This window comes from Capricornis sumatraensis, chromosome 1 (genome assembly GCF_032405125.1).
Source record: "Capricornis sumatraensis isolate serow.1 chromosome 1, serow.2, whole genome shotgun sequence".
NCBI lineage: Eukaryota > Metazoa > Chordata > Mammalia > Artiodactyla > Bovidae > Capricornis > Capricornis sumatraensis.
In genome coordinates this window covers 5,996,771-6,012,244 of record NC_091069.1, presented here as the reverse complement: position 1 = coordinate 6,012,244, position 15,474 = coordinate 5,996,771, and the positions used below count along the sequence as shown (strand labels likewise).

Genomic DNA, 15,474 nt, shown 5'->3' with positions numbered 1-15,474 from the left:
GAGCTCTGGCGGCGAAGGCTCCTCGCGCCTGGGCCGGCTACAACAAGTCTGTCCTCCGACGTCAGGGGGTCATTAATAACCAATTAGGAGGGTCACTGCGGCTCCTATAAAGGCGCTGAGATTTTTTGCCAAGGGGAAGACCGACCGGGCCGGGTGTGTGAGAAGCGAGCGCGCGGCGGAGAGCCCCTCGCCGCCCGTTTCTCTGCAGCCACCCGCCTCCCACCCACCCCGCACCGCCCGCCCCCGCCTTCCCGCACCCGCCTCCGCCTCCACCCCTGGCTCTCCAGCCCTTCGCGCCGCCTCTGCCATCGCTGCACATTTCCCGTCTCCCTCTGCCTTCTGCCTCGCGCTCCCTCGTTCACTTCCCTCCCAGCCACCCCCTCGCTTCCCGCTCCCTCCTGCCCCTCTTCCTTCCCCATCACAACTCTCTTCTCCCGCTCCTGGGCTCCCCCCACCCCCCAGCTCGTCCAACACATCCCCCGCCTCGGCCGGGCCGTCCGTCCGTCCGTCCGTCCGTCCGTCCCTTCGTCCTCGGCGCCGGCGAGCCCCGGGCCGCCCATGATGGGCTCCGTGCTCCCGGCGGAGGCCCTGGTGCTCAAGACCGGGCTGAAGGCGCCGGGGCTGGCGCTGGCCGAGGTCATCACCTCCGACATCCTGCACAGCTTCCTGTACGGCCGCTGGCGCAACGTGCTGGGCGAGCAGCTCTTCGAAGACAAGAGCCACCACGCCAGCCCCAAGACCGCCTTCACCGCCGAGGTCCTGGCGCAGTCCTTCTCGGGCGGTGAGTCGCGCCGTCGGGGCGGATCGCATCCCTCCCTCCCCGCAGCCCCCTGGTTCCTGGGCCCACACGCGCGGGCCGCGGCAGGGACCAGAGGGCGGTGGCAGCCGCTCGCGCCCATCCGGGAGTTCCACACGCGGCCCGTGACTCAGTTTCTCGTAAGCCGAGCCCGGGCGCAAGCAGCCAAGCCCGGGCTGGGGGGCGCCTCCACCGCGCGCGGCTCGAAGTCCGAGATTTGGGCGCTCCTGCTGTCGGCCCGCCGCCCCCGCGCTTCCCCAGCCGCCCCTCACCCCCCTGAGCCGGCGGGTTCCCGGCATTTAAAGCCTTACTAGGCGTGTAATAGCAGTTGACTCAAAAAGAAGGGGTTTTAAATTCATTTAGTTAACTTGGGCTTGACCCGCGAGAGTTCCCACTTAAACCAAGAACTTTAAAAGGCAGCGAGGGCTGGGGAGGGGGCGGAGGGAGGGCGGACAGGAGAGAAAGCGGCGGAGAGAGAGCGAGGGAGAGAATGAGAGAGGGAGAAAAGTTTCTTTTCTTAAAGATGTCTCAAGTTCTTACTCCTCATTCATCAACCCGCAAACAATATCTTTCCCCGGCGCTGGCATCTCTGCGCGTCGCCCCCTTTTCCCCCTTTACGATTTCTGTTCCTCTCTTAATTTACCGTGCAGACTAATTCCACTTCCATTCACGCTATGTCAACCGTCTAATCCCCCCTTTTTGTAAGGGGAATTCCTCGGCCCCTTTTAAACAAGTCCCCTCCGCATTGAGCTACAATTTACTGCTACAGCATTCTTCCAGGGCTAATGAATTTAGAATTAGCAATTTCTTTCGAATGGAGCCGAATGAATGCGATCACTTTAACAGCGTGACCAATTGCCGGCCGCGCCGCAATGGACACCGTTTAACCCCCTCTTTCAGCCGGCCCGCTCGCCGGGTATTTTCCCAGGTAGCTTAGAGGGGAACCTTGTAAGACATGAAGGCCGCCCCTGTGCGCCTCTCCGCTCCCACCCCGGCTGCCCGGCCAAGGCAAGAGGACCCCCCCCCAGGGGGTTGCGGGCCGCCCCGGCTCTTGTCCACCGGGAGAAGCGACTTCGCGGCTGGCCTAGGTCCGGGCACTGCCTTCCCTGGCAACCCCGGATCTCGCCGGGAACCCGGGCACGCCCAGGGTCACCCAGAAAGCGTGAAATACCGCCCGCCGCCGTCGCCCGCCTTTCTTTTTAGCCGCCTCCGCCTCAGAGCCCGACTTCCTTTCCCAGCGCGGTCGGAGCGCCGCGGGCGCGGGGTTCCCCGCACCCCAAGCGAGGTCAGAGCCCCTGGCCGAGCCCCGGGTCCTCCGACAGTGCCCTGCGCTCCGTGCCGGAAAGCGCAGCGCGCGCGGAGCCACGGGAGAACCGCCCAGAACCCGAGCCGGGCGAAAGAGTCTTGGCTGGGCCGTCACCTCCTCGTGGGACCGGGCCTCAGTTAACTCATTGGTTAAGGCCTAAACTGCCGTCGGCCCCGCAGTTCTTAAACTTGGCCGAAGTGGAGGGGAAGGGCGGTTGTGGATGTTCTGAGAATTCGTAGAGAGACCCAAAACGAAAATAAACACAAGAAAACTCTCCTAGAAATGAATCCCAAAGACACCTCTCGCTTTCGGAGGCTCCGCGGGTTGCTGAGCCTCCACCCCCGGGGTGGGGGGGGGGGGGAAGAGCCGGGCCTCCCTGCCTTCCGCTCTGACCCAGTCCCCCTGCCTGGTGGCCACAGAGGTTCAGAAGCTGTCCAGCCTGGTGCTGCCGGCCGAGGTGATCATCGCGCAGAGCTCCATCCCCGGCGAGGGCCTTGGCATCTTCTCCAAGACGTGGATCAAGGCCGGCACCGAGATGGGCCCCTTCACTGGCCGGGTCATTGCCCCGGAGCACGTGGACATCTGCAAGAACAACAACCTCATGTGGGAGGTAGGCAGGGTCCCCGGGTCGTGGGGGCGAGGGGAAGAGCAGCGCGGACTGCGGGGTGTGGGGTGCGGGCGGGGCCCTGGAGGCCTGCCTGACACACTGCTGGCTCTTCCCTTGCTGGGACCTGTAGGCACTTTGGGCTGGGCCATGACTGGTCCCTGAGGTCGATTCCTTCACCTTGCCTGATGTCTGGATGGAGGTTCTTCCCCAAATCACAAGGCGAAGCCCCTCTCCTCCTGTGAACCTTGGGGAGCACTTCCGGGGCTGGGGTGGGGCAGCGCCGGGACCCAGAGAAGTCATGTACCTTGCCCGGAGTCCCACTGGAGACCTGGGAAGCCATTCCTGGGAGCCACCTCCCGGCCACCTGCATTTTTCCCCTCACTCCAGCAGCAGCAAAAGAGAGCCCCTCAGAGCCAGCCTTGGACTTGGGGTGATCATGGCTGGAAGGAAGGATGAAGGGAGAGGGTGCTTCCTAGGAGTCGGCTTCTCAGACCAGGTGGAACAATGACAGCGGACACGAGTGCTGTTGAACTGGCACAGAGTCCGCTTTCTGAGCATGGAGTCAGCTTTCTGAGCACCGGGCCTGCATTCCACCAGATTGTCTCAGCAGCCCAGTGGATTATTATTCCCATTTTAGAGAAGGAAAGTGACCTTCCATCCAAGGACTTCTGTCTCTCCTCCCTACAACAGTGCCAGATGCCAGCAAAGCCACCCCCCACCCCCACCCCACCTTGGGATAAAGCCAGTCCAGAGCACTTCCGCCTCCTGGGGCTCTCACTTGGAGGAGGTCAGCTGATGCACCCACTCCCAAGTGTCATTTCCCCTCCTTTCCCCAGGGCTCCACCACGACCCCCTCCTAGCAGATGCTCAAGGAGTGGGACAAATCCTGCACGTGGTCACAGGAGCAGCGGGGGACAGTGCGGGGGGAGGCCACGGAGATGCCCCAAGGCCTCTCGTAACCTCACCTCCTCCCACACCTCTGGAGGCCTGGGCCAGCAGTTCCTTTCCCCACTGGCTGCTGGGTTAGGAAGTTGGGCTCCAGGAGATGTAGGAGTGCTTTTGGTGGCTCCCACAAAGAGAGGCCAGGCCAAGGTCCCCAAGTGGGCCAGGCTTCCCTTTATAGGTCCCTGTGTGTCCCCCTCTGAGGTCCTGGCCAGCACTCTCCACTGCTTCCCCAGAGAGCTGGCTGGAGGGGATGCCGTTTTGGTCAGTGATCTCCTGGAGACCCCTCTTCATCCGGGGATGGGGAGGCTGTGGCAGCAGGGGCCTGTGGGGCCCTGGAGACTGGCTCCCTATTGGTCACTTCCAGCCAGCCGGCCTCAGGCAAATCGCCATACTGCTCTGAGCCCTCCTTTCCTCCACTGGAAAACCGAGATGATGAGATGATAATAGCTGTGTCCACTTCCTGGGAGTGCTGGGAGGCTGGAAAGAGACACTGTGTGGATGTGCTTGGTGTGGGGCCTAGCCCTGGCCCCAGGCAGCACACACCACACAGCCCTGCCTCATCCGGCCCCCGATTTACCTGCGCCCAGGTGTTCAATGAGGACGGCACGGTGCGCTACTTCATCGACGCCAGCCAGGAGGACCACCGAAGCTGGATGACCTACATCAAATGCGCCCGTAACGAGCAGGAGCAGAACCTGGAGGTGGCCCAGATAGGCACCAGCATCTTCTACAAAGCCATTGAGGTGAGTGTGTGTATCACTGTGTAGGGGGCGGTGGGGTGCAGCCGGGCTGGGGCGCAGGGCAGTTGTGTCCAGGGACTGTGGTGGAAGCAAGAGGGGAGTGCTGGGGAAGATGCTGGCCTAGCTGGCCCTGCCCAGGCTGGAGGACTGAAGCCCGAACATCATAGTCTCCGGGAGCGTGACCTTCAGGGCAAGCTTCCTGCTGCAGATCAGAAAGGACAGAACCTTTGACTGCACGCCATTGTGAACATCATGGGTGCCTCAATAGCCAGGTCCCGGGATACCTGCTGAGGGGGTCCTGGGATTGAGAAGCCACAGAGATGCAGAGTCATCAGAAAGCAGTCCAGGGAAAGCATCTGGTGGGGAGAGAGGTACTGAGTGAGCAGTGTTTCGGCTGTGCATTGCCCGTCGTCCTGCATGCATGGGCCACCAGTGACGTGTGGGTGGCGTGGATCGCGACTCTAGCCTCAGCTACCACATCCTCATCACTGGAGGCGTCGGGCTTTTCTAGATGTGGTATGAGCGTGATCGCGTGTAATCCTCATGCATTTAATCTGCGAGGAAGGCTTCTGTGATCATCTACCGTTTACTGGGTCTCACTTGGTAACGGGCAGACTCGGGAGCTTTTACGGGCATTCGAGTGGGGTGGGGGTAGGAGGATGTTAGCATTGATATCTGAGCGAGTGAAACTTCTCAGACAAGACGGAAAGCGAGATAGCAGGCAGATAGATATCACTTCCCATGATGGGGATGGGGGTGGGGTGAGGAGCTGGCCAGGCCCAGGGCAGGAGGTTCAAGGGGGATGGAAAGGGGCTATGGAATGCTTGGGCAGAGGCAGACAGGCTTATGGTATTTGGGGAGGGGATAATGGCATGAGTGGTGGTAGTTGAGGCAGCCAGGCTGTCAGGACCCTTAAGACCTTGTCCCTTGGCAGGAAATTTGCTCAGTGTCTGGTGCAGGAGGGGGGCTAGCAGCCCCGCCTCCCCATGGCAGGTTGGCAGCAAGTGCTGTGAGGGGGTGGGGGGGCGGAGGGGGATCGTGCCCCCATAGTCTTCTGGACCCCATGCTTGTGGAAAGAGGCACGGTGCCTCTTGGGGTGGGGCTGGGCTTGGCTGAGTTTGGGGGTGTTCTGAATGACTCCTCCTTCCTTTAGTCCATTTTCTTCCTGCAACTCAGAGCCTCATGTCTTTCTAAGGCTCTGAGGGGGCACTGGACAGTTGTCACTTCATAACAAAACCCCAGGGAATCTCCCAGGGGTGGCAACAGAATGGCCTTTGCTTGGGCCCTGGTGTGGCCAGGAAGTATGTTCCATCGAGGGCTGGACCCGAGGAGGAGCAGGAAGGGTAAAGGGAGGTTGGGGATGCCCTGGAGGTCCAGGGGTTAGGGCTCGGCGCTTTCAATGCCAGGCCCAGGTTTGATCCCTGTCTCAGTACTGAGATCCTACACGCCCTGCTGTGCAAAGAAAAAGGAAGGTGAGCAGTTCTTGGACTGAAGTTTGCATGAGACGGGGTAAAGACAGGACTGATCCGAACCCAGGCTGAGGGTGGAGGTGCTTCTTCCGGGAGAAAAGCCAACCCTAAGATTGGCCTAATGTGTGGCTGAGCCCCACTTCTGGCAGAGAGCACCCCCTCTCACCTGCTCGGTCTCACATGTACCCTTAACATTTGTGCACTGCTCCTTGGCTACCCTGAAACAGATGAGATGGGGGGCACACACTCATTCCATCCCTCCCATGGAGAGACGCGCACACTCATACACACACACACGCACACACACAGGGTAAGGATGCCAACGTGATGTTAGCAAAGGACTCCCGACAGCATCAGTCATGGAGACAGGAGTCTCATCTCACTGTTCAGTGAGTCTCATCTCACTGGCTGAGTGCTGAGCAGAGTCAGGAAATAATAACAGACATTTGTACAGAAATTCAGAGTCAGAGGGCAAGGTGGCTAAGATGTGTCTCCACTGAGGAATCTAAGATTATCAGATTTTTAAAAGTCACCTACATTTGACGGGGAATTAAAACTGAAGAAAAGAAGGGAATTTCCTAGTGGTCCAGTAGTTAGGCCTCAGCCCTTTTATTGCCGAGGGCCTGGGTTCAGTCCCTGGTTGGGGAACTGAGATCCCAAAAGCCACCACTCGGAGCGACCAAAAGACAAAACAGAATAAAATACATTTTAAACATTGAAGAAAGAAGATTAGGAAAATATATCCTCCTGGATATGATCTAGATTAGTGGATATCACCAATTTGGCTATCCGTGCTTCTACAGAATTAGCAAGCCGAATGCTGGAGCGAGGGATAAGAAAACACAAAATATCACCCATTTTACTTTAAACAAGTGATGTTGGACACATCTTTTTTTTTTTGGTGGTGGCAGTTTTCTTAAAGTGATGCGCCAAAATGTCAGATGCCGCTTACAGGACCAGCTGTGCGTCTGGGTGTGTGTGACTGACTGCCATGCAGCAGGGCTCGGCCGGAAGAAATTCCTGCTGCCCCCCGGCCACTCCCCCAGACGCCTCTGCAGTATGGGGGCTGTTTGTCCTGTGTTTGTGTGAGGGAGCCAAGAAGGGTCTGTGCCATGACCTGTTTTCTTAATCTTCCCGTCACCCAGAACTGCTATGTTTATTTCATAACAGTAACCCGTTTCTTGCGAAAAAAAAAAGAAAGAAAAAATGGAAAGAAGCATCTTCATAAAATAAGCAGAATATACTAATGTGGCTCTGAAATTTTCTATAAATTCAAAAGGAAGGCTGTCCAAATGGAGACGAGCGTGGTGGGTTTCTGGGGCCAGCCGGCCCAGGTGGATTTGGTATCTGGCTGGATTTGCTGGCATGTTATACTAGGCCCCTCCTCCCTTTGCTGTCTTCTACCACGGAAGAATTGACTGTAACCTCAGGTGCCTAAAATGACATTTCTAGAAATTGCCCAGCACGTAGCACATGGGCACTACATGTTAATGCATAAGTCTTTTTCTGGGTGATGGGAGCTGGCTCGAAAATGGACACACAGACCTGTTTCTCCCAGGAAAACAAAAGAGATAAATAAAATCGGCTGCCCTGCGAAGCAAGAAATTTGACCCCCAAATTCAATACAAGTAAAGTATTTAGGAATAATTTATGCAAATTTTGGATTTGGGAACTGGGAAGAAACTTCTCAGGCTTTCCTCGCCCGATGTTTTGGCATAGGACTGTGCCCTGAAATGTGGGCTCTTTCCTTGTTTGCGACTTTTCTTTTTGTTCCAGGCTATTGAACTTCTTCTCCCCCTAGAGCCCAATAGCTCCATCTCTCCATCTTTCTTTTTCTGTGAGGACAGGCTCTATTTTCCTTTCAACCTTGCTCACTGGTGGGTGCAGTTAAGGGACTTTGATTATTAATAATAAGCATCATTAATGATGCTACCATCCGTGGAGCAGCTCCATGTGCCAGCACCACGCTAAGGATATTCTCAACTTTCATCCCCTCAGCCTGGGGCTTTCCTTATCCCCATTTTAATGATGATGAAACTGAGGTTCAGGGGGACCTTGGGAGACTGTTGAGCTGTGGTTTGAATTTGTCTGATCCCCGAGCAGAGCCCTTGGTCACTGCGCCATGGGACCTCCCTGACCAATATCTATTTGCTGGAACTCTATTAATTGGTGTGTCAGGACATCTGTGGTACAATGGAAATTGATATTCGTCCAGATGACACCGAGGTCCTTCTGGATGAGGGTTTCTGTACCACCGGGGGCAGGGGCAGGGAGCATCAGAGCCTCCTGGGAGCATGTTCCATGTTGTGACATGAATTTATATTAGGAAAACAAACCCAAACCCCCACACATTTCCAACTGATAATAAAAATTCAGAAATGGGTCAGGACAAAACTTCTGGGCTGACAGGGAAGGTGAAGAAGCACACGTGGGAGATCATGTAATTTGTCAACTTAGGAGTCAGGCTCTGAAATTCACCCAGAGTCTTGATGATGCGAACTTTATGGTGTGGCATTCGTCTCCTTGGGAACTGCTTTGTTTATTGTGCGTCCCGAGTTAGTCTCCGCTCTCCAGAAAAGTGAGCAAGCAGCTGATTCTCATTCTCTGAGCCCCGGTGGAGAGCCCCGGCTGGGCCAGGCCAGAGCGTTGACTGGAAAGAAACGGGGCTAGGGTCTTCCCAGGCAGTCCAAGGGTTAAGACATCACACTTCCACTGTGGCGGGAGGGGTGTGGGTTCGATTCCTGGTTGGGAGACTAAGACCCTACATGCCGTGCAGTGGGCAGCTCTTCAAAAAAAAGGAGAAATAGGGCTCCTGAGAGCACTAGGGGTCCCTGCAGAGGACCTTGGCTGTTCTTTGCTCTCAGGCGACCAGCATCCGGGAGCCTCCGGCCAGTGGTACTAGGCTCTCAGGGAACAGGCTGCCGGTTCTTGGGCTCTCCTGGTCTCCATCTCTGGGGCCACTGGGAGCAGGCAGAGGCCAGAGGTCCAGGCCAGGAGCTGCCGCTAATTTCCCGGAGCTCTGATTGGTAGAGAGAACTTTCAGTGCCCGGCCTCCAAGAGGTGAGGCTGCCTTCCCCAACGCTGTTTTGAGAACTGGACACTTCTTTTTTTTTTTCTTGACTGGGATAACCTCAATTACTCTCATGTCATCAGTTCTGATTACTTTATTTTTAAACATATTTAATTTTGTACCGGGGTACACCGATTAACAATGCCGTGATAGTTTCAGGTGAACAGCGAAGGGACTCAGCCATACATACACATGTATCCATTCTCCCCAAACTGGAAACTTCTTGCTGTCTGGGGATGTGTGTCATTGTCAATTCTAGCAGGTTCTTTTTAATAGGTTTTCTTTCTTTAAAAACTCTTCTTTTTGTGGGACTTCCCTGGTGGTCCAATGGCTAAGATTCCACGCTCCCAATGCAGGGTGCCCAGGTTCGATCCCTGGTTAGGGAACTAGATCCCACATGCTGCAACTGAAAAAAATTAAAATAAAAAAGTCCCTCCTGTTGCAACTAAGACCCAGCACAGCTAAATTAATTAATTTAAATGTATATATTCTTTTTGTATAAAAGCAATATGTGCTTATTAATTCTTAAAACATTGGATGCAGCCTGTAGAAGATATAAGTCAATTTTAATCAACATTAAAAAAAAAAAAGGTCTCAAAATGACAAACCCGTCTGAGGAAAGATTCGCAGAAAACCAGAAAACGTGGCTGGGCACCTTGGGTGGGAGAATTACTTTTCCCAATATGCTCCTTTGTGTCTGTGTCACTGTTTTAATTTTTTAAATCCAGGAGTAAAATTAATTTTCGTCCATTTGAAAAATGTGTCCGTAAATAAATGACTCAAAACAGTCAGTATTAAAGCTCTTATTTTAAAAACATTATCCCCAAGCACCATTCTGAATAACAATCCTCAGAATTCATGCATTTCCAGATGTTCTCGGCTCCTCATTCATCACCATGGTAGTTGTCACTGTTACATTTGTTTTATGTTTCGTAATGGTTATCACTGTCAGTTCAAATGAAAAGGCCGTTGTTGACTTAGGCATTTGACTCCCGGACTGCAAGTCTGGAGATGGCGATGCAGTTTTCAGAGACATCGTGGGGGCTTGCTGACCTCTCTCACCCCACCTGTGGGCTTTCCCCTCCTGCTCAGATGGGGCCAGCACACAGTGGCACCAGCGTGGTATTGGTGTCCTGGGGGCACGCGGGACAGCCTGTGCTTTTCTTTGTTGGTCTGCCTTGTGGCACGCGGGATCTTAATTCTCCAGCCAAAGACTGAACCTGGCCTTCGGCAGGGGAAGCGCCAAGTCCTAACCACTGGACCTCTGAGGAATTCCCCAGCCTGTGCTTTTGATGGTCACTAAAGGCAGAGCCACGGGCATCCTGGGCCCCCCTCGCCACACTGCAGGCACTGTGGGCACAACTGGGGGACCCAATACCCCAGAGGTGGATGTCCAGCAGGGTGCGGTCACTGTTTTACAGGTGAGGAAAGTGAGGACTGGTGACAGAAGGCCACTTGCCCAAGGGGGCACGGTCAGCAGGCGGGGAGCCCAAGCGGACCCCAACCTGTGTGGCCCCAGCGCCTGAGCCGGAGCCCTTGGCAATACCATCTCCTGAAGGAAGGGGCATGTATAGATGTCTGGACAGCTGGACCAGACAACTGGTCACTTTAGAAGAACCGTGATGTACAAAGATCTGGTGTCGTCTGAACATTGAAGCAGGGGCTGGGACAATGTCGGAGGTGACTGACAGAGTCTTAGAATTGGGGGGACCTCGGAGATCATGCTCCCCACACCCCTCATTTGAGGAGACAAGCTTAGGAAGGCCGAGTGCTCGCCTAAGGTCACCCAGGGACCCAGGGACTGAAGGCCCACCAGCACCATCTCTCAGCAGCTTCCTTCATAGTGAATTTATCCTGAATACTTTACTCCATTACCCTCTTTTCTAAGGGGTTCACCGAACCTCTCTCAGCTTTTCCAGCAGGGCCTCCAGCTCTGACCTGCTGGCCTCTTTGGCGGTGGCTGAGCCTGTGAATGATCAGAGGCCACGAGGACGCTTGCTACAGAACCAGATTCTCATTTATCTGCTTTTAGGCATGCCCTAATTTCCCTTGGCTTCTGAGACTGCATGTGATCTTTCCATATTTAAACCCCATCAATCTGAGCGGGCGTGGCACCCTCTGCCAGGCTCCTTGTCACTCACTGACCATGTGGCTTGCCATGACACCCCAAGGGCTGTGGGGTCTGTTGGAAAGGGGCATGGGGACCTCAGGCTGAGTCATCGGAGGATGGACATCGCCTAGGCCCCCTGGAACTTTGTTTCTTCCACCCCCTCCTCTCCCTGCTTCCCTCCTCTGCAGTGTAGGGCAGAGCTGGCTCTGATGGTCTGAGGTTCTTCCTGGCTCAGACCAGAGGAACGCAGGTGTGGTGAGCAGAACGGTTCTGTGATTGGCAGGGGTCTGCAGGCCAGAACCAAAGGGAAGGGGTGGGGGCTTTCTCTGTGACCCTGGAAGCCTAGGAGAAGGGTCCATTCTAGGGTGATTTCAGACAGCCTACATGGAGTCCTGTGTGATTTTTTTGTATTCACTTGAACTAAAAGAGGACTCACCCGGGAATTTCCCTGGTGGCCCAGTGCTTAAGGCTTTGAGCTCTCACTGCAGGGGGCATGGGTTCAATTCCTGATCCAGGAACTAAGATCCCACATGTCACGTGATGCAGCCAAAAAACCAAAAAGGACCCATTAGGAAAACAACCCAGCTGTTTCCTGGGGGTGTCCACCTTGCTCTGGGCTGATCAGAGAGTGACCCCCAGGGTGGGTGCCAAAGTCACTCCTCTGGGGTCCAGGCCTCAGGAGGTGATGGGCCTTGCCCTCTCACCTTTGCTCTAGCTGGCTGGGACCTGAGGGTTCTTCACCTTGAGTAACTGGCTGCCACCAGAGGGGTGGCAGGCCCCTGGGATGTCCCAGAGGAAGGGGTCAGCACCACCTCAGGCGTGAGCCTTCCGCAGCCTCCCTGGATTGTCACTGCAGAGCCCTCCCGATGGCAGGTCCTCTCCTGGGAGCAGCAGAGCCCTGTCACTGTGGAGTTCTCTGCCGTAGACCTATCGTCGTTTAGTTCCCAAGTCATATCCGACACTTCTGCACACCATAGGCTATAGACCACTAGGCCCCTCTACCATGGAATTCTCCAGGCAAGAATACTGAAGTGGGGTGCCATTTCCTCCTCCAGAGGATCTTCCCGACCCAGGGACTGAACTCTCGTCTCCTGTATTGCAGGCAGATTCTTTACCTCTGAGCCGCCTGGGACGCTGTACCACAGGCCTATGACATGACGAGACAGATCCCATTTAAGGCTGGGTGCCCCGGTATGTCTGGAGGCAGAAGCGTTCATTGATCTGAATGCTTCTTTTTTAGCCATTTGCAGGGAGTCATACAGAGGCCTGTGATGGGGAGAGAAGTGTATGTGACATGGTGCTGCCTCCTGGATGCGCTGGTTGAGAGATGTTTCCAGAAAACCATCAGGCAGGGTGTAACTGAGAACCACAGGGCGCCCCACAGCCCATGCTCCTTGGGGATGTCTGGCTTAGCCCTGCAGACCTGAGGGCTGGTTGGCTCTGGTTCCCCTCAGAGAGAAATTACAAGTTTTCTAGCTTTCCTTCTTCAGTTACTTCTGCTTGAAGCATGGTTTCCATCCCATTGTTGTCAGTTTGGGAGAGTGGCCAGGAGGCAGCTCTGGTCCCAGCAGCAGAGCCAGGATGAGACGGTGAGAAGCCTGGGCAGAGTGGAGCAGAGAGGTGGAGCATCCCAGAGCCTCCCGTGTCTGTGAAGCTTGTTGGAGATAGCCTGGTAGAAAGGGACCCCAGTGTGGCTCTCTTGGGGCTGCAACTGTATCGACATGTCCATGGTGGGAGCTAGGACAGCTCCTCCTGGCTGTGAGCGGACATCCTCCCCTGGCGGGGGGGCAGGGGACATCCTCCTCTGCTGCCTCCCGGACTTCCTCTTGCCTCCTTCCCTACAGATGATCCCTCCAGACCAGGAGCTGCTGGTGTGGTATGGAAACTCACACAACACCTTCCTGGGGATCCCTGGTGTGCCCGGACTGGAGGAGGAGCAGAAGAAGAACAAGCATGGTAGGTAGTCCCCATGAGTCCACAATGACAACGGACGCACAGAGAGTGAGAGACTGAGGGCGTGTGTGTGTGTTTGGCAGGGAAACTCCTGGCCTCTGGGGACCTTGGTTCCGCCTCCAGCAGCGTCAAGCACAAGGCACTTCCTGGTTTAAGGAGGCTGATGCCCCTGGAGCCACTGCCGTGGTCCAGGCATGGATGGAAGACAGTTCTGATTCTGGACAAAATAGACTGTCTGGGGGCAGATTGGGTGGAGGGAGAAGCAGGGTGTGGCAGAGGAGCAAGGGGCCAGGCAGTAAGGACACTGGATTGAATTCCAGTTCTGCTGTGCAATCTTGGGAAATGGCTCTGCGCTCAGTTTCCCGACCTCTAAAAGAAGGATGTTTGTTGGGCAAGATGATGTCTAAGCGCCCTCCCAGCTCTGTCCATGGTGCTGGACCTGGCACAGAGTAGGTGCTCAGCGTGCATCTGTTGAATGAAGGCTGAGCAGCGTGTGTGCACGTGTGTGTGCTTGTTGGGCGGCGGGGCGGGGTGGGGGCAGCACTGATCATCATGGTAGAGACCATTTGCTCAAGACCTATTTCCTGCCAAGTATTTGGCTAAACCTTTTACAGGTATCATCCCACTTGGGTCCTCATGAAACCTTTGTGATATTTGGTCATTTTTATTTTTAAAGGACGACTCTGAGGCTCAGGAACTACTGTCTATCCAGCCCTTGGTCTAATGCTTCACAAACCATTTTTTCTGATCCTCATAGCAACTTTTTGCTGTGATAAGTAATGATAACGATGTCATCATTACTTTCATTTCGGGGATGAGAAAAGTGAGGTACAGTTCACTGGTACATAGTTGAAAAAGTGAGTTGCCCAGTCAAACCCAACTCTTCGCAACCCCATGGACTGTACCCCACCAGGCTCCTTTGTCCATGGAACTTTCCAAGCAAGAATACTGGAGTGGGTTGCCATTCCCTTCTCCAAGGGATCTTCCCAACCCAGGGATCGAACCCGGTCTTCTGCATTGCAGGCAGATTCTTTACCATCAAGGCCACCAGGTACATAGATGGCACTCAGTAAATAAATGTGGGATAAATTAATGAAAGGTTTTGGGGGGGAAGAGGAGTAGTTATAACAGTTACTACCGTTTATGGATGGTTACTATAAGCCTGGTACTTCCTAAGTCCAGGCTTAGGCAGGTAAAGTGCTCTGTACAGAGCAGCCTTTGAAGATGTCAGCTTTTTTTGTGATTATCTCAGGAAGATCCCATGGAGGAGGAAATGGCAACTCATTCCAGTATTCTTGCCTGGAAAATACCATAGACAGAGGAGCCTGGCAGATTACAGTCCATGGGGTCACAAAGAGTCTGACACGACTGAGAGCTGAGCGTGCACATGCACTCAGGTGCAGCTGTGCATAATCCCCGTGAGGTCGTAGTAGGTTCCCATTTTTAAAAAACTTCTTTTTCAAAATTTACTTATTTAATTTAATCAGAGGATAATTACTTAACAATACCGTGATGGCTTTTGCCTTACATCAACATGAATGGGCCACAGGGCATCCATGTGTCCCCTCCATCCCTCCCCACCTCATCCCTCCAGCTTGTCACAAAGCACCTGGCTTTGGGTGCCCTGCCTTCACGTAGGTTCTCATTGTACTGGATGAGAAACTTGAGGCTTCCCCGAGAGGGTAAGTCACTAAGTCCCCGAGATCTCGCAGCATGGATCTGGAGTCCAACTCCTAACGGATGCCAGGTCAGGGAGCTCGCTGCCCCTTTCCACCCCCTGTGCGGCGCCCCCAATCAGTCGGCGGAACGGTCACCCCGACTGATCGATGATCCGAGGCGGCTGAGCCCTGGGAGGGCGCCCCTTGGGGAGGCGTACGGGTGGGGGGCGTGGTGTCGAGCCCCCGGCCTCGGGGATGCTAACGAGGCTGCTCTCTCTTTCTCCTTCTTCCCGCCTGCCCGACCCCACCCGGACTCTGCCCGCGCGGCCAGAGGACTTTCACCCCGCGGACTCGGCGGCGGGCACTGCGGGCCGCATGCGCTGCGTCATCTGCCACCGCGGCTTCAACTCGCGCAGCAACCTGCGCTCGCACATGCGCATCCACACGCTGGACAAGCCCTTCGTGTGCCGCTTTTGCAACCGCCGCTTCAGCCAGTCGTCCACGCTGCGCAACCACGTGCGCCTGCACACGGGCGAGCGCCCCTACAAGTGCCAGGTGTGCCAGAGCGCCTACTCCCAGCTGGCCGGCCTGCGCGCCCACCAGAAGAGCGCGCGCCACCGGCCGCCCAGCGCAGCGCTGCAGGCCCACTCGCCAGCTCTGCCCGCGCCGCACGCGCACGCGCCCGCGCTCGCCGCCGCCGCCGCCGCCGCGCACCACCTGCCGGCCATGGTGCTGTGAGCACCTGCGCCTGCGTGCGCGGCCCCGCTTCGCCCGCGCGCCCCCGCTCACCCCCGCGCGCCCCCGCCGCCCAGACCCCAGG

At 55.6% G+C, this 15,474-nt stretch overlaps 1 protein-coding gene across 1 annotated transcript; it reads left to right on the top strand.

The window, feature by feature from the left end:
- Window positions 1-558: 558 nt before the first annotated feature.
- PRDM12 (PR/SET domain 12) lies at window positions 559-15,392 on the top strand. The gene is made up of 5 exons (XM_068987401.1): window positions 559-781; window positions 2,522-2,712; window positions 4,242-4,397; window positions 12,888-12,999; window positions 14,986-15,392. The coding sequence occupies exons 1-5, from the start codon at window positions 559-561 to the stop codon at window positions 15,390-15,392; spliced, it is 1,089 nt and encodes a 362-aa protein (XP_068843502.1).
- Window positions 15,393-15,474: the final 82 nt, after the last annotated feature.